Source organism: Lotus japonicus, chromosome 5 (assembly GCF_012489685.1).
Source record: "Lotus japonicus ecotype B-129 chromosome 5, LjGifu_v1.2".
Taxonomy (NCBI): Eukaryota; Viridiplantae; Streptophyta; class Magnoliopsida; order Fabales; family Fabaceae; genus Lotus; species Lotus japonicus.
In genome coordinates, this window is record NC_080045.1 from 12,206,365 (window position 1) to 12,226,545 (window position 20,181).

Here is a 20,181-nt window from a genome sequence, read left to right on the forward strand (position 1 = left end):
GTTCCGGGAGACTCCTCAGTCGATCACCCCTTGGGTCGATCAAGCTGCCTCTTCACCCGGTTGAATAACTCCTAACTCAAACTCCACAATCCATGTGGACTAGAGCTAGGGACTACTATTTTGTTAGACTCCCCAACCGACCTTTCCTTGGGCCGATCACACTACCTCTTACCTCGACCGAATAACTCTTATCTCTGAAGGTATGAAAAACAGTAGAAAGGGGGTTTGAAAAGGGTTTTGCAAATAAAAATGTTTCCCTTTAAAATTTCAAGCAAATCTCTCGGTTTCAAAGGATAGAAGCTGCAAAGGATAAACGAAGAGAGAAACAATGATTTTATCCTGGTTCACTTGAACAAATCCTCAAGCTAACTCCAGTCCACCCGTTTAGGTGATTTCTTCCTTCGTTGAATGAAGGTAATCCACTAATCAAATGTTGTTACAATCTGCACTAGCACAACTTGCTAAGTAACTAACACACCTAAGAAATAGCAACCACTAAGACACACAAGTCTTAGTATTCTCAAGGATTCTGACCTAACCGGTCCCTTAAGGAATTACAAACCGATTTGAAACAATTTGTGTTTACAAAGAAGTGCTTCTAAACAAGCAAAGTGTAAACATATTTTAGAACAATGAAGAAAAATGTATTGCTAAGGTATTCGCTGAGAGTATTTGATTGCAATAGGATTCTTTGCGATTTCTTCCTTTCTTTAGCCTTTATATACTCCAAGCTTTGAGTGATTTTTCCGTTGAAGGATTCTATCCGTTGGAGGGCGCTTCTGAAATTTCCAAAACCTGTTATGGCTGATCCTCGTTAGTTAGGCGGTCAAAATAGTACACTATGCTTGTACTTTTGATAGTGACCCATGCCTTTTGCTTTTTGACTTCTGATCTTCAGAGGCGCTTCTCATTGGAACTAGTGAAGCTTCTAATCAGAGTCACGAGGTTGCTTGGATCATCAGAACTTCAAGTCTTCAGCGTCTGGACCGTTCACTCGGAACTTCTGGTCTTCAGAGTAGAAGCACTAGGTCTTCAGAACCATCTTTCTTTGGGTCTTCAGAATCTTCAAGTCTTCAGTGTCTTTGACCGTTCACTCAGAACATCTGGTCTTCAGAGTCTTCAGCACTTGATCTTCAGAACCCAATATCAAAGCTTCATCTTCAGAACTCCTGAAGGAATATTTTACCGTTCATCATAACGTAGTGAGTGCAAAAGCAGATTAATGGTCAATGTCTTGTCTTTGACTTCTGATGAATTTATCTCTTGATCAGAATCAGAACCTGTTTGTCAAACACATAAAAGACAAACGTTAGAGTACCAAAATTGTTCATCACCAAATATATACTTGTTATCATCAAAACCTAGAGATGTACAACAGAACCAAATCTTGGTCTAACAATCTCAAACTCCACAATCCTTGTGGACTAGAGCTATGAGACTACTGTTATGAGAGACTCCCTAGCCGATCACCCATGGGTCGATCGCACTGCCTCTTCACCCGATTGAGTTTAGGGACAATCATCTCCAACCGACCAAACTTGGGAGCAACCGGACTAGACCAACCAAACCCTCGACGAAGGAAGATCCTTATTGACTCATGCATCCCATTACTGACTCTGACCTAGTTGCAGGGGGTATGCATGAAGGTCAAGACCTATCCCCACTAACGAGGAACCTCTGGCCGTTGGATCTCTACAAACAATTGGTGGCACAGGAAGATCAAACGCCCCACACTCACTCCGATTCTAGACACTCATTGCACCCCTCTGGACTACCCCTACCCTATGAACGAGTATATAAGGCCAGGGCAAAATGGAGTCAGGTACGCACTCTATTCTCTATGTCTTAGAGAATTCTCCAAACTCCCAAGCCACTAACTTAGGCGTTGGAGTGTCTTTGCAAGGACCCCTCCCGGACTCAACCCTTCTCGTAGTTTCGTCGTTTCCTCCTCAATCAACACCTCCCCTGGTGATTTTTCCCTTCCCGCTTAGTCCGATCACAAGCAATGGACATGATATACAGATATGAAATGAATGTTATAAGTATGTTATGAAAAGTGATTCCTCCGCATATCACCCATGGTAGACAGAATCGCGATTCACCTCGTAGAATCTACAATTTCACAAGGCCTTCCCGTGTTGAATAGAACGTAGAATCGCAGTTTGGTTGAATCGCATGGAATCACCGTCGAAGGACGTGGAACCGTAGAATCACACGCTGTCTTCGATTCTACTTGTTGAAATTGGGTCACTCACATGCCTTTCAGCCAGGGTTTTAAAGGAAAACCCCTAACTTTAAAACCCAAAAAACGCAATCCACATTCAATCTTCACTCCAAGCTGCCTTCGACCTCTCTCCCCGTCCTCTGTGCGCCGTTATTGTGCTCCCGGCCATGTGCGACGTCGCTCATCTTCTTGTAGACTCTATTTCTGTCCCCTTCGCTCTGTTTCTGTTTCGCTTTGTTGAATTGATACCGGTGACCTTCTGTTGTTGTGTTGTTGTGGCACTCCACCATTGGACAGGTTTGACATGTGCCTCACTCAAAGATTTCACAATACATAATATTCAAATTGATTAGATACTATTATATTTTTTTGAAACCTAGATACTATTACATTTTTTGAACGTCTAGATACTATTATATTTAAAGTTATATAAACTTTAGTTTTTTATTAAACTATTATGTGCAATATATATGACTACAATGTAAAAAAATACTATAATTATATACATATATGAACATTATATATAATATACACCTCAATGATGCATGGGCACATCACATTTGTTTTTATTACTCTGAATCACCATACAATTAGCTTACTCATTTCAACGAAACGCTGAATAACGAAATCTAATAGTTTACTTAACTTTTCACTTATAATCCTTAATACTTAATAGCCTACTCTTGATTTCAAAAAATAATAGCCTACTCTTAGTTCCAAAAGTCTCCCTCTTGTAAAATAAAATAAAAAACCTACTCTTAGTCTAATATAAAAAAATTGAATATCAATCCAAATCTGACTTGAATTATCTTCGCATTTCATAGTTAAATTTCTTAACACAAATTCTCCAACTTAGGAACCACAACCATTTTTCTTTGAATCAATTCGAAATACTACTAAATTCGCTTCATTTGGGTAAAATTTAATTTCTCACTCTAAAAATTCTTATTCTTAATTTAATAAGTCCAATTTTGTTCAAATCAAGATTCCAATATCTCCACTTTCTAGCATTTTTTAACTTAAGATTAAATCTTAATAATATATAAGGCTCATCCACCAAAGTGGGCCATATTGCAACCTAAATACCACATGTTTTTTTCCTATTGGTTGTTACAATGATTTTCCAAATGTAAGTTTTTGATTGGTCAATATTGATGACTTTCCATTGGTCCATATTGATGACTCAGTAAATAAAGAAATTAAAAAATTAAATCATTAAATCAATAAAAGATGCCACATGTGGTTTGATCATAATCTTGCCGTAATAATATTTTTTCCATTTTTCATTTGTTTACAATTAATTTTTTTGACAAGGTCAATGTTTCCTAATTTATAGATATATGATTTTAATTTTTTTTTCAATAAACATAAAAAAAATCATAATCTTGCGGTAATTTTTTTGGTAATAGACGGAAAATAATCTTGGTAATTAGAACATTCATTTTTTTGGTAATAGACGGAAAAAAATCATAAGCTTTTTCAAAATTTTAAATTTTAAAATTGAGCTTATTAGAAAAAAACGAAATCAGTGTTTAATTTTTTTAAATTTTATAATTGGTAATTTTGAAAATATCTTTTTTCCCTTTTCCAAAATTTTAATTTTAATTTTTTGAAATGTCAAAATTTTAAATTGAGCTTTTTTAGAAAAAAAAAACAACGAAATCAGTGTTTAATTTTTTTGAAAAAATTCAAATTTTATAATTGGCAATTTTGACAATCTTTGTTGGCCATTTCCAAAATTTAAAATTGAGCTTTTTTAGAAAAAAAAAAAAAAAAAGGAAAGAAATCAGTTTTTACTTTTTTGAAAAAATTAATTTTTTAAAAAAATACTTGTGCTTCTAAATAGGATGACTAAAATATGGTCAAATACTATATATAATGTCTAATTATTAAAATATATTTTACAATTAGTTTTAAAAAACATTTTAAATATCATAAAGAAGCGTATGTTATTAAGATTCTTTTTTCCAAAAATTAAAAATCTTAAAATTGAGCTTTTTTTGGAAAGAATGAAATCAGCGTTTTCTTTTTAAAAAAAATCAAATTTTAAAAAAATCCACCTTGAGATTATTTAATTTATTTTTCCACATGAGTAACTAAATTATTATTTATATTAAAATGGAAGGTAATCATTGTTAGTATAATTGATTTTTAGTGTTCGGACAAAATCTAGCACAACTGATAGATGGCTGAACTACTTAAGCATTCAGTTCGGAATTTGATTCATAAACAGTGCGTATGAAAAATGATTTATTGAAAGAGATCGACCCATTTAACATAATCTCATAACTTTAGAGATACCTTGAGAAAAAATTGAGCGTCAATCTAAAAAAAATTACACTATAAAAATTAAATTATTTAATGTATTATTCATTAAATAAAAAATCAGTATTCAAATATTTTCAATATTTTTACATTATAATTATTTAAATTACTGAAAAGAAACAGCACTGAGAGAAGGAAAGAAAGTGACATTTGATTTTTTTTAACTGAAACATTCAAGGGGTAAGTTTGGTAAAAGAAAAAAAGTCAAAAAGAAATTAATTGATATTAGGTTGTATCTTGAACCAAAAATTATACAAGGCGCATTAATGCTTTTTCGAAAGATTATACGACTCATTATTTCAGAGGATATAGCAATCCTCTTTTTTTCCTCTCACTCACGATTTAAAATTGCATTGTGAGGAGAGGTTCTGACTCTATTCATTTGACTTTTGTTCAACTTTTCCAATTATTAGAATATGAGATCATTCGGCGCCTTTCATTAATCAGTAACAAGAGTCTTGAATTATGGCCTTCATTTCCACTCATGAGATCTTAGAATAATATTTTTACTAAATAAATACCACTGTAAGACCACTATGAGAGAGTACGAATTTAAAGATAATTGAAAGAGAGCTAAGGATCTTTTTAGGGTAGAGAGACAAGGAATTTGGTGTGTCGTTTAAAGGAAAGTACATATTTTTTTTTCATTTAAAAGATAGTGAGTCAAACATTATTCTCATATTGTTATGCAGTTTTTACTTATTTTTTCAAACTACGATCAAATAGAGATTTGGTTATAGAAACTAATTGGTTTGAATCTGAAGGACCGGATGCTCCTATATTTGGTATGGTTTCACTCTTTGATTCATGAATTTGCTTATGAGAACAATCCGGGAGAAGCACCAAGATTCCTAAACCTTCTTTAATTTATACAAATAAGATTATGCATCAGGCTTATCTCAAACATTGAGTTTCTTGATTTCAGCCTCTCAACAATCCAATTCTTAAATCGTGGTTTCTGAATTTCATCCTCATATGAAGTATTTTTATTAATTTGATGCAGATTATTCAAGAAGAAAAAAACATATAAATGTTTGACGGCTTCATATGGCATTGATATGAATTTTGAGGAAGCTTTTTGCTTAATTATTTATTCTTGGTATCTTCATCATTTTAACTCTAATAACTAGGCTATCCTCATGAAGTCTAGAGACATTTTTAGTATTGGTTAACTCTAATATTTAAACCATGTTTTTTATTTGTATTGCTCGCTTAATTTTATTATGTATATATCAATCTAATATTCGTTGGTTATGTGATTTAATAAATAGTAATCAAAACTTTTTCTTTACACCATCTAATACAGCTACGCGCAAGTGAGAGATAAAAATAGAATAGTGAGAAACAAAGATATAACATGGGGGGGAGAGAGAGAGAGAGAGAGAGAGAGAGAGAGAGAGAGAGAGAGAGAGAGAGTAGGTGTTTTTTTTTTTAAAGGAGGTAAAAATTAAATTAAAGAAAAATTAGTATACGTATACTATAGTTAAACTCTATTCTAACTAAGTTTCTATACGTTGAAAAATATTTTAGAATAGCTTTAATATTATCTTTACTTTCAAAAAAATAATTAATATTATCTTTAATTTTTAAAATTATAAATTAAATTGTGATTTATTAAAAAATATCAAATTATTCTATTATATATTTTTGAAACTCATTGACTCTATATGGACAAAGAAATCAAGAGTTATACGGACTTGAGTACTTAGTGCATGTGCTATGGTGAGATATTTTCAAGTAGTAATTTAAAATCAAGAATTTAAGCCTATGTACTAAAAATTAATAAAAATACTAAAAAAAATTAAATATATTTAAATTTTAAAAACACTCACGCATTGCACAGGCTATTTACTGGGAACGACATTGGCAAAGTCATATCTGCAAAACATTCTGATCCACTGTTATATCTCAAGTTGCACGCTATAGTTTCTAACTTCATGATACATGGACCGTGTGGTAGTGCAAACAAAAAATCATCATGCATGCAGAATGGTAGGTGCGCACTAAATTATTTCTGAATAAATTTTAAAACACCACCACTATTGACGAAGAAGGCTACCCGCAGTATAGAAGAAGGCAAACAAAGATTGTAATTTTGAGAAAAGACATTGAAATTAATAACATGTATGTTATTTATTACAGTTGTAATATGCATTGCGAATACAGTAAATTGACACTATTTTGAAAAAACATAACTTCGTGAAAAAATGAAAGATAATTGAGATATGTTATTTATCACAGTTATAATATGCATGTGGCATGTTTTACATTATAGGTATGTTGTGCCTTACAATCTCACTCTCCTTATGAAGTATCAAGCTGACATTAATGTATAGTATTGTAACAAGTCAAATGCTATAAAATATTTGTTCAAATATATCAACAAAGGCACAGACCTAGCAATGCTTGAAATTTCAAATAAGGACAACGATGCTCAAGTGAAAGAGTCAGTGGACGAGGTAAAGCAATATTATGATTGTCGTTATCTTTCTCCGTGTGAGGCAGCTTGGAGAACATTTGGCTTTACCATACACAAACGATGGTCGTCGTTGCAAAAATTAAATTTTCGTGTTTCAAATGAATATTTGGTATACTATAATGATGATGATGATGATGACGTTGGAGATGTTCTTGAAAAGAGTGGTACAATATCCATAATGTTTATGGCTTGCAGCTAATGAGAAATACTGGGATGAGCGGAATCTAACATATGTTGAATTCCCCAGTAGATTTGTTTATTATAAAAAATATAGAATCTGAAAACCAAGAAAAATATGTTTTAAAATTGGCAGACTACAGTATATCCTCCCAGGAATCAGAGAGTTACATTACATGAGAATCTTACTAACTATGTAATAGAGTTGTATATCATATAGAAGTATAAGAACGGTAAAGGGAATAACATATGGTACTTTTAAGGAAGCATGCAATCAATTGGGGTTGCTAACAAATGACAAAGAATATATAGATGCAATTAAAGAAGTCTCTTATTTAGCTTCCGGAGATCAAATGCAAAAACTCTTTGTAAGAATGTTAATGATGAATTCAATCTCAACCTAATGATGTTTGGGATGCATGATGACTTCTCTTATCATGAGGCATTCTACACCCTAGAAGAAAAACAATTCAAAATTCAGGTATGTATGTTTTCAAGTTATATTATTAAGATCATGAAATGTTTCTAAAATAACATAATTATTTTATGGATTTAATTTAAATGAAATTCAAAAGTTTAGAAAATCACGTTGCACATGATAGTTATGCAAAGTGTGTGAACAACATGAGTTATATTCGATACAGTTAAAAATCATTAGTCAATCTTCCTTCTCGCCTGCATGACTGCGAATCTCAGTTGCTGATTTGAAAAATTTATGTATCGTTGAAATTGAGAAGTTTCTCCAAAGAAATGGTAGGTCATTAAATAATTACCCATCTTTGTCATCTCCAGAATATGATGAAGTCCTACAATTTGATAATAGACTTATTGTCGATGAACTAAACTATAACAAAGATGTATTAAAGATACAATATGAAGAGTTGCTTAATATGCTTACACCTGAGCAAAAGTATGTATATGAGATGGTTGTCACATATGTGTTGTCAAACTCAGGAGGCTTCTACTTTTTATATCGCTATGGTGGAACCGGAAATACTTTTGTTTGAACACTTTATCCACGTCACTTAGATCAAGAGGACTAATTGTGCTTAATGTTGCTTCCAGTGGCATAGTATCATTACTCTTGCCTGGAGGCAGAACATCTCACAACGTACATAAATCTTTTGGAGGAAAAGTAGTAATACTTGAAGGTGATTTTAGACAAATACTACATGTAATAACTAGAGAAAGCAGACAGAAAGTTGTGAAAGCTATTGTAAACTCTTCATCATTGTGGAAGCATTGCAAAGTGGGTCATATTGTCTAAAAACATGTAGCTAATCGCAGTTGAGACGGCTGATGAAGCAAAAGAAATCAAAGAGTTTGCATATTGGATTCTTAAAATTGAAAATGACGATAATCCTGATTCCGAAGCAAGCTAAGAGAGTATGATTTTCAAATCCAGCACGATCTGCTCATCCCAATTAGTCCTTACCCATTAATGAAATTGATTAAATATGCATATTCAAACCTTCCACACAAAATGAAAGATCTGTAATTCTTTCAAGATAGAGCAATATTGACCACTACACTGGAAGCTGTTGAAATGATAAACACTTACATGCTTGGCATGATAGTTGCACCAGAGCATGAATATCTGAGCTCTAACTCTGCCTTGCAATCTGTTAAAGATTCTGAAATCTGATGTGAGTGGTTTACCACAAAATTTTGAACGACAATGAAAGTTCAGGAATCTCAAACCACAAACTATTATTAAAAGTTGGTACTCCAATCATGCTTTTGAGAAATATAGATCAAACAACAGGTTTATGCAATGGAATCAGGTTAATTGTGGATAACCTTGGTGAACGTGTTATTGGTGCAACTGTTATCACGGGAACAAATGTTAATGACAAAGTGCACATTTTAAGAATAGACTTGGTTCCTTCTGATTCCAAATTTCCAATTAAATTCAGAAGTAGATAGTTTTCAATTACAGTATGGTTTGCGATGACCATAAACAAAAGTCAAGGACAAACACTATCTCAGGTTGGGATCTTCTTTCCGAGGCCCGCCTTCAATCATAGTCAGTTATATGCAGCTCTCTCTAGAATACGCTCAAGAAAAGGTCTTAAACTTTGCATATTGGATGAGTCGGGCAAACAACAGACCGGTGTTTAAGAAAGTTTTTGCAAATGTTCAATATAAACAGCACAATTTCATTTATTTATTCTACTTTTCTCTTTATATATTATAACACTATTGGCTTATATACAATTGACTTATTTATAATTTTATAAATACATATATATAAACTAATTTATCTATTAAAAAAATTCAACACAAAATTCCGTGCAACGCACGGGTGATCACACTAGTCCTTATTCTAATCTTAATTTACCCTTGATCATACAATAATCTTTTTTTTACCTAATTTAGAACTCTTGAATTAATTTCTTCGGTGACCCTTTTTTTATTTTATAGTTAATAACCGTAATATTCATATCACTAATTTAGCACATTGTAATAATCAATCTAAGAACTTGGAATCTTGATTAAAAGTCTCCCTCTTGAAAAAAAAAAAAAACAAATCTAAGAAGGTCATAACCTAATTTCCCAGAACTTGGAATTCGATTAAAATTAGAATTTCTGACAAACATTAGCTAATCTATTATCTATTCAAAACAACATTCATACTATTTTGATCAAAAACAACATTCATACTATAAACCAAAGAATCCCAAAATCATTCAACGCACACACAAACCATCACATTTATATAACAACCAAATATAAAACATTACCAAATAAACACTAATACTATAAGCACATCAAAATCTCAAGCAATCAAACAATGCACAGTCATGTCCTAGAGCACAAAAATTAAAATAATTCATATAAATCAAAGAAAACTAATCACCTCTTACATTAGAAAATTTCGAACATGCTAGGGAGTAGAGATTGTAACAGATCCCTATTCCCTCCAAATTGGTCTCGAGTTTGTTAAACCACTAAACACAATTACAAAAACAAAAATTCTCAATTACTAGTCTTGGAATCAACTCTATAACCACTAAAAAATTGAAACAATAACATAAATTATACACAATGGCTATGTTTGGCATGTTTAGCTGATAAACTAGCTGAAAGCTGAAAAGCTAGCTGAAAGCTTATAAGCTAGCTGATAGCTGAAAGCTTATAAGCTAGCTGAAAGCTGATAGCTGAAAGCTGAAAAGCTACGTGATTGAAACAAAAGTGTTTGGTAGAACTAACTGTTAAACAAGCTGAAATTGTAAAATGCCATAAAAGGATATACTTGTATAATTATTTTTATATTACATTACTTTATTTTCACATTAATACCAATATGATATTAATATTAAAATTATAATCACTTTAAATATTTTTATTAGCTACAGTTATATATCATCTTAAAAATATAATATTTATGTTTTCCGATGTACCAAAAAAAAATATAATATTTATTTTTATTAATATAATATTTATAATACTTGTGGTGCGCAACGGTGTGGCGGGAATGGTGACGGAAACTGCATACGTAAGTGTGATGGGAAAATAAGTTTAGTGTTTTTATAAATATATAAGGGTAAGGGTAGAATTTTAATAAAATAATAAGGATAAAAATGAGAATAAATTTAATAAGCTATAAGCTTTAAGCTATAAGCTACCTGAGATAGCTTATAGCTTAAAGCTTTAAGCTACTAAAATAAGCTCCTTCACCAAACACTTTTGAAGAGCTTTTAAGCTAGTCAAATAAGCTTTAAGCTAGTCAAATAAGTTATAAGCTAGCTGAAATGGCATGCCAAACATAGCCAATATACTTAGAACACTACTACATGAATAATGGATTGTTAGGATTTTGTGATCATAAGATGACAATCAAAGAGGTCAATATATGATTTTTGGTGAGAAATGAAACATGGTTATGGTGGAAGGAAATGAAGCAAAATTTTGAGAAGTGAAGGTGGAGAAACACTGAATAGTATGGCTAGGATTTTGGCAAAATGTATCAAAATCAAAGGCTGAGATTTAATTTCATGTTTCTAGAAAAGTTCAGCTTATTCAGCCAGAATTATGGCCATAATCATTCAAATAATCATTTTCACAATTTCAATTAATTAAATAAACTAATTAAAATCAATTCGAAGCTTAATTTCTTGATAATAAATACATGAAATTAAAAGGAAAAACTAAAAAAAAAACATTTTCAGATAAAAAATTAATTTAATTATTTTAAGATGTAAACATAAATATAGAAAACTATTTTAGGTGGAGAATGCCAAAGAAAAATTTCAAAAACCCAAAATATAGTTGTCCAAAATGGTTTTTTGATCATTTCACTTTAAAGAAGAGAAATTTTGAAATCCCGTGATGATTTATATTAAAATAAAATTTCAAATTATTTGACTGAGAAATTCATAATTTAAAAATATATCATCATTTGTTCAAATCAAAGACACTAAGTTTCAAATCAATTTAGTAAAATAATATTTCGAGGGTGCATGACCGAAGTCTATAAATATAAGTTTATATCCTACTATTTAGTAATCACCTCAACTGAATAGTAAATGCATGTAATTCTAAGGTGGTGAAAAAAATAGAGATGTTGCCAGCTCTATGCTCCATTCCGTCCTAGTCTAAAGTGTTTCCCAGAAGCTACTATATTCATTTTCATATGCATACACTAACTACATTGTCAGTTCTAGCAGGAGTTCCAAGTTCAAGATTGGTAACAAATTCTGAACAAACTACTTCAGGTCTAAAGATAACATCAAGTTTCGATATCATATTTCACCATTCTTAGCATGAATTACCGATCCATAAGGCTTACATCTTAGCTCTCTATCAGTTTCTGTAGCTTGATGACAAACTGCTTGGCTCTCTATCAGTTTCTGTACTTTGATGACAAACTGCTTGACATCCAGTTCAACTGCAGAGATAGAGGACATAACAGTCATTATCCTAAACTAATCATATAAACAGCAAGAATTTAAAAGAAAAACTAGAAGTGAAGTTTAAGATTATAAGTTACAGTCCAGACCTCATCCTACTATGTAAACACAAATGCAAATACATAATATTGCCAAATCACGAGTTAAACTCACCATACTAACCTTCAAGGCCAAGGTACATGCACCCCATATAAAAAACTGACACCATTTGCCAGTTATGTCACCAACTATAATATGGAAACCCAGATTCCAATGCTTAGCAGTAAAGCTAAGCATACAAAAAAGAGTAGTTGACGATTACCAATGACTATTTAAGAGCTCATTTGTGCAATGAAGAGATTACTGAGACAATCACCACCATGAGTGAACTAGATCAGTGAATTCTTAATACTTGACATTGTCGTAAGTAGGCATGATATTGTTCAATCCCACTCTCTCACTATTCAATACTTCTGACATAGACAGGCCACTGAAATACTTGGCATCATTCCAGACGCCCCACTGGTTATTTGATGCGAGAATATTACTGCTGAACTGTTGAGAATGTAACTGTTCATAAATCGATGGAGTAGTAGCCTGAAATTGATCAAGAAACCTCGAAGAAATTCTATAAGCATCACTTTGAGGCGAAAATCTATTTTCAATTTGATCTGGAAGTTTAAAATTCTGTGAAGGTGGGCATTGTTGCATTAACAGCTTAAGTCTAGCCTCATCTTCATCAAGACTATATCGCGGAAGTAAAGTTTGCCTCAGGTCAAATGATGCACTATTCAGCCTTTGCTCCATTATGTTCTTACCAAGGTCCAATACTGAAGGATTGTTAAATTGAACCTCTCCTATCCTGGCATTACTTGCAGATGGAGGAATATGCTGCTGTTGCAAATAGTTCACTGGAAAGTAGAAGATCTATGAGAAATTTCTCTGTAAGAAGTAAATTTAGCGAAGAATAGAAACAGAAGGGGAAAATAACACAAGTGGAGTATCAAACTATAAAGAAAGTTATACCAGAACTATTACAACCCCGTTCTACTCTCCCACAAGAAAACCCAGGAGGTATTCTGCTGGCCATTGCAAATCCAGGTGGGCCTGAAGCATGAGCTTTTGCCACTGATAAACAACAATTATAAACAAGAGCGAAAATATAAGTTTGATCAAAACTAAGTTCCACAGCAACCATAACTAACATCAATCAATAATAAGGGAAAAAACTTTTGTCATGTTAAAGCTCTAAATTTTTGTCATTCGATAAGGGGTAAGGAGACCAGATATGTCACAGATAGAAGTGAAGTATTGTTTCAGGTCCTAAAATTATCAACCATCAGGAAAAAACTTCGATTATTACCAACTCAGGACCTCTGCTTAACTAAAAATATTTTTGTTGATAAAAAATATAGAAAATACAAAAAAAAATCTAACTTCATATAAAATAATCAATCATAATAACACTACATGGCATTTATGACCTAAAAAATCTGTTGTAATTAATAAATATTATCAAAATGCTCTTTTTATTACAGTTTGATTCCTTAATAAGTTATGACCAAAAAGTTGAGGTTCTTTTGGCAGATGTTTAGCTCCTTAATTGGCTGTCACAGGAAAGTTGAAGTTCTTGCAAAACACTTTTCTCAGCGCAAGATTGTCCGATTACAATCCAATCCATATAGACAACACAGTGGAAACGAAGATAAAATATATACAGGAAGAATAACAGCCGAAAAAATAAAACAAACTGTAGAAGCGAAAAGTACTATTAAACTTCAGTTCACAAGCACATAACAAAAATCCTGTGAAGAACAAATTACCCCTACTTATATACATGGTAGCAGCTGTGGGGATGAGAAGCACTAAAATAATCTTAAACCTAAAATAAGCCCCAGAACTACTTAATGAGCCAATGAAGCACCCAAAAAAGACTCATCCACTGAGTAGCAAGTGCTCAAAAGACCATATTTCTCCTACTATTAAACAGTGAACAAGAAAGATAAAGCTGAAGAGAGATTACAGGAACTTTAAGAAGGTAAAGGATAAAGGAATGAAAATCCAATCAATAGAAACAAGCAAAATGCCACAGTAAATTAAAACACCAAACTAGAAATGAAAGTTTGAGCACTAAAAGATTTATGCATATAAACTCAATAAAGTATAAGCAATATTGACAGCAGCTAAGACCTGAATGGAAGGAAACAATAACCCTCAAGTTAAAAAATATGGAGTACTTATGGCATGTTTGAGTCCAAATTTCAGAGGCTTGGAATCGCTTTACTTCAGCAAAAGCTACTCACAGTAGCTTAAGCTTTTACACGATTCTGGCCTTGATTTTTTTTCAAACATGCACATAAGCATGTTATTAATCGATAAAGGGCACAAAAGACTGACCTCCAACAAATTTATCAGGTTGCACAGAATTGCCTGATGGGAAAACATGTGGGTGTTTCTCAGTGAGCATATCTTTGTTTCCCATTAAACCACCCGAGGCATAGTTCCCGTTTGGTTCATGTCCAATAATCCCAAACGATTGCTGCAAGTCAGATGCGTCATTTGTGAAATGATCCTGCCTGGCAAAGGAAAACCTAGACTGATTCTTGTTTTGGACTTTCCGCAAAGTAGGTGCTTTAAAGAGTGTGTATGGTTCATCACTTTCATCCAACAGCTTAACAAGTGAATCTTCCCATGCATCTAATTCCAAAGACAAAATGTCAGATATAATGCTGTTTTCTCCCATGTCTGATGCAGCCTTATCATCAACTCCTGTAATATCCTCACTCTCCACATGCTTCACAAATCCTGTCTCCAAGGGTTCAGTAAAAGACTCAGAAGGTCTCCTCAAATGACTTTGGTGACAAATTTGATCTTGTGGCTCTGCTTGATGGGTTGATTTGTTTACATTCTGAGAGAGACAAGGCGAATTGTTGATGCTTTTACTGAAATTTTGTGGTTCTTGGTCTATGTTTAGTACATCATCTACAACAATATCTTCCCAAAAAGCTGGTATAGTTGATTGTTCATTCCAATACTCATTATCTTCTGAATGCTTCCCTACAGAGGAATTGATAGAGTTTTGAGTAGAAAGTAATCTGTCTGAATCAGGAGTGAAATTTGAATCTTCAAGATGGCTACTGATGCTAATAGACGATAACCCTGAACATAAGCCCTGCACATCCCTATTTGAAACAGCTTTGTTAGTGCTGAAATCACAATGTGATCTGGAGAGCTCCGGGAAGCTTTCGCTCACAGAAGGTGCTACCATGTCTTGATCACTGCCCATAAAAGCTGCCAGAGTTGTTTCACAGTTAGACAATACAATGCTAGGATGTTTCAACACAGTAACTTCATTGAAAACATTTGACTCACGTGTTTGTGAATTTCCACCAATGTGAAGATGCTTGTTCAACTCTGAAGGAATGAACACATCATTGGAGTGCACTTTAGAGCTATCTTCAGCTTCCCCTGATCTTTTATTCAGAGTAGACCTTTCAGTGCAAGCAACTCCTACAAGGGCTTGGGGATCATTAGATGCTTCAACCTTTCTATTGGCCAGATTATTAGAACGTGATGAAGTCGAATCCTGCCGAAGGCTACCAGATACACACCTAGCCCTAGTAAAACATACCAAAAGAGTCAGCATTCACGCTACAAGCAAATTAATGTGAAAATACTACTAGTCACTTAGTCAGTAAACCAATTACCAAGAAGTTACTGCAGGAAGTGCGGTCAAATTGGCAGCCCCAGTGCCAGAACAGGATCCTTTAATCTGGTTCTAAATTTTCAAGTTTAATAAAAACGTGAGGTTAATGATATATGATAATTAGTCCACTGCCTAGTCCTAATAACTGCAAAGATAGTTGAATATTCAAGTGACATATCATCCACAATAGACAAATTTACAATGAAAGTGATGTTCATTAAACTCACATCTGAAGGACTTTTAGACACTAATTTGGTGGCTGATGACATATGTCTAGCATCATCTACTGGTGGAGGTAAAACACTCCCTGAACGCCGATGCAAATTATTTGTAGCGCCAATGATTTGTAGGACTCTACTCCTTTAACATCCAAAATATAAACACCAAAACTATATTATCAAAGATGACATAACCCAAACAACAGATAATACCAAGTACTGAAAATTATGAGCAAGTCTAACTAGCAAGATGAAGGGAAAAGAAATCCAAACAAAATAAATAAATAATAAAACGGGGTCATACAGGAGGAATAATATAAAAGCAACAATGAATTAGGACATGCGTACGCCCAATACCTCTTTTGAGATATCTATGTAAATTAGATGGAAACCTAAATGATTAAGTTATGCATGAAATAACCAATCTGTTTTGTATATTTAACTACTACGTAGGTTTTATTAAAATATAAAAACTGAAAGCAATCATCCAGCAGCCCCAGAGAAGTAAAAAGACATTGATTTGGGAGTAAGTCTTACTATTTGAACTCCCAACTGAATTAATAATTTGGCTAAAGGATAACCAGCTGATACATATATAAGACATAGCAACTAGCAAGTTCAAAATGGAGAAAAGGCACACGGGATGAAAATCGATCATACCTTGCAAATGCTAATACTAGTTCATCTTTGGTAAAGCTATCTTCGTGAGAACCATGGTCATGTAGATATAAACATTCTCTATTGTTGCAAGGCTGGACCAGCAAGATAATTTATATATTAGCAAAAGCACAGTGTTACGTGTAACAAAACATTCATAAATTTGACTTCGAGTGTTATTTTACCACATTTCTCAACCATGCATGGCAATACTTTGTGGTTCCAAAACAGGCCCTGCAAATGTAAATAACCACATATCATCACAACTCACAAGATCATGAAAGCCTCACAAGTCATAACCCAATAAAAATGACATACACTCACCTCAATGGTCGACCTTCTAATACAAAACAATGCACTGATTGAATACATCGAACAGCTTCAGACTCTTTTGAGTAACTTATATACCTGAAGAAAAGAAATTTTCATTCAAGAAATACAAGACAACAGCCAACAAGAACTGGTATCCAAACATAGAAAGAAACATGACAAAACCAATACTTCAATAGACACAAAAATAAAAGAAATAATAAAATAAACAGGGGAAAGAATATAATTTCTAGTTGAAATTCAATGTAGGGTGATTGCTTTTGAGACAATCATAACAACTTACACACAACAGGTGTTGTTTGCAGAATGTTGAATTAAGCCAGTTGCTGTACGAGATATTGACACTTTCATAACCTTTCCATACCTGCCAAAGTACTCTCTACGCTGAAGTAGCTGGTATAATTGAAACAAACAAAATGTTATTAATTAAGGATAGAAATGGATAAGATAATTTACAATTTAAATGATGCAAAAACCAATATGGACTATGCCTTGCACAGTCTCACACAAATGCATCTGCAAAAGTTAGATACAGAACAATATTGTAATAACTCACATCTTCATCCGCAAGATTAAGAGGCAGTCCAATTATGTACACTAAGTGGCGTTGAATGACTCTAACATCATTAAGATGTTTCCTTCCATCTGATGATTTAGGCTTTAATTTCTGCATTTTCTTTTTATGCTTTGAATTCATTTCAGCAACCAATCTGCTTAAGCAAGCAAAACATATTAGTATCTATCACTAACAATAGCTTAACAATAAAATGTGATATGGTAATTAGAACTCCTGCCATAACCAAAACAACCTTCGGCAGTTAGCTGCCATTGATGTAATACGATCTTTATCATAAGGTGAACGGCAGGCGGGACAACGACCCTCGGATTCATTCTTCTGTGCCATTTCCATTATATGGTGCCAACACCATACACATATCTGTCAGAAAAGTAAAGAATGCGAACAAACAAAAATGATTTATCAGGATAGGCATTACGATATATAAGAATTCACTATTTCTCTTAAGTAATGCCAAATATGCTGTACAGTTTAGATATCAACTTTCCATTTTCATAAAAAGCGGATTTTGGAATAAGGATAATGCACAACCACATGAACAAGCATCAAACCAGGGTGTTCAACAACAAATTAAGAAACACAAACATGATAAATTCAAGTCATTCACGACAATAGATCCGTATCCATCGGTAAATAAAAGTTTGAACCTCGTAGCCGCATTTGCATGGCTTCAGCTGCTGATCAGTCAAGTCCATCTCCTCAGTGCAAATGGGACATGATTTTTCCCCTTTGTCACCCATTATCATCCAGGAAAATTACCTACACAAGAAACTAATGAAATAATACATAAATCCTGCCTAAAACAGAAAACGCCTCATCAACAGATAACACTTAATGCTAGTGTGTCAATCAGAAAGTCATAAGCACAATTTAAGATTATGCGAAACAACAAACATTCAATGAGAGTATTAAGTGGAAATCAAAGTGGTCAATATTTACCAAAATTGCTAAACAATGAAATATTAAAAAGCTACTGGCAATCATCTGAAACAATCTCCATTTGTTTAAATTAGATTAAATTAGTCTCCATTAATAAAATATTAGCATGCTTCAAAATCACGTGCTAAAAACTCCACTAGATTCTGCTGCGTTGTCAAGATTCAAGAACAAAACCACAAACTGACCAACACACTCAAAATGCACCATTTCGAATTAAATGCAGTAGTAAATGCAACGCGTGAACATTTCCCCACTAACACAAAACAATCACTAGTGTCTTTTTCTTGAATTTTTTTACATGCATCTTCCGTTCAGTTCAAATAGGTAAACGAAAGTAACAAGAACCTAACATTTTCAAGAAATTTCAACTAATTTAGCTTCAACCATCGGTATAAACAGTAAACGAAGAAAAACCCTAGGAAGAAATGAGAAATGCATGTTCGTTGTTCCGTTTCGCTACAGAACTCGGAAAACGCTGAAAAACACAGTGAAGTAAGCGGAAAATGACGAAAAGCGTGAAAAATTGATCACATTGTTGTCAATTTGGAGCAAACAGGAGCAGTTTGTTGAAAATGTAGCACAGAAATCGAAAATGCTAACCCTAAGAGAAGGAGAAGAAGAAGCGAGAGGGTGAAGAACAGTGAAGAGAGGAGTGGAATCGAGAAATGAGGATTAGGGTTTAGAGAAATGGACTTACGGTGAGATCGAGGAAGAAGAAGAAGAAGAAATGTGTGAGAGAGAGAGAGAGAAGGATAAAGGACGAGAGAACACAAGATAGAACGAGCGCGAGAGAAAGAGGAGAGAGAGAGAGAAATAAGAGAGAAACGAGGAAGTAATGTGCTGTGTACGGGAAAAGTGAAAACAGAAAGCCCCGTACCTGGAAATCTTTTCAACTTTATCGCGCAAATATTTCAAGGAAAATACTTTTCAAAAAATATACTACACTACATGAAGAGAAATAAAGAAATATTTGATGTCATAAGAAAATTTGATACAAAGAAGGTGAAAATGATGTGAGTGGAAAAATAAAGTGTGTGAATGTATGAAAACACTTTTATGATGGCTAAATTTTCTAATTGTATAAAAGATTCTTGTTATTATTTATTAATTCTTAGAAAACGTTATTGCACTTGGTAATTTGTACTTAATTGGTACATGCAAAATTATACGAGTGAATCACCATTTTGGTCCCTGAGAATGTAAGCGTCGGTCATATTAGTCCCTGAATTTCATTAATGGTGAAAAAAAATCCTTGAGTTTGTCTCCGTCGGTCAAAGTAGTCCCTAACCACGTTGGGCTGTTAGTCCCTGGGACGGAAAAGTGACATGTCACTTTAATTGACACCTTGGCTTGCCCCCGTGTCGTGCCACGTGTCATAAGTTACTTTCCCCCCCAAAAATCTTTATTTCACAATGGTCCCTGATGACGTGGCACCTCCCCATTGGACCAATATGTGGGCAAATTAGTCCTTGTCAACCTATGATCATAATACGTTGGAGAGTAGAGAGAGCGAGTGTCAGACCATCTTCTTCTTCCTTACCCATTGCAGAGAGAAAAGCTTCAACCTTTGAGAGGATTAGGTTGAAAAACACTGGTTCCCGAGCGGCGGTGAAGTTGGGTGTGTTCATTGTTGTTGTCTGGTGAAGGACGACGGCCG

The 20,181-nt window shown here is 33.6% G+C and overlaps 1 protein-coding gene across 4 annotated transcripts; it reads right to left on the bottom strand.

The window, feature by feature from the left end:
* Positions 1–11,752: 11,752 nt before the first annotated feature.
* On the bottom strand, positions 11,753–19,377 carry LOC130717596 (uncharacterized). Of its 4 annotated transcripts, none has more exons than XM_057567893.1 (15): positions 19,222–19,377; positions 18,233–18,356; positions 17,818–17,945; positions 17,565–17,718; positions 17,292–17,401; positions 17,003–17,086; positions 16,864–16,912; positions 16,682–16,773; positions 16,031–16,163; positions 15,805–15,875; positions 15,470–15,714; positions 14,495–15,388; positions 13,124–13,225; positions 12,272–13,008; positions 11,753–12,096 (listed from the first exon to the last, which is right to left on the bottom strand). In XM_057567893.1, exons 2-14 carry the CDS (start codon positions 18,329–18,331, stop codon positions 12,503–12,505), a joined length of 2,667 nt encoding a protein of 888 aa, XP_057423876.1. In that variant the 5' UTR covers positions 18,332–18,356; positions 19,222–19,377; the 3' UTR covers positions 11,753–12,096; positions 12,272–12,502. The 4 variants fall into 4 exon arrangements, with proteins under 4 accessions (XP_057423876.1, XP_057423875.1, XP_057423874.1 ...); XM_057567892.1 differs by having other exon boundaries at positions 18,233–18,344; positions 19,222–19,376; XM_057567891.1 differs by having other exon boundaries at positions 12,281–13,008; positions 18,233–19,375.
* Between the last annotated feature and the right edge of the window lie 804 nt (positions 19,378–20,181).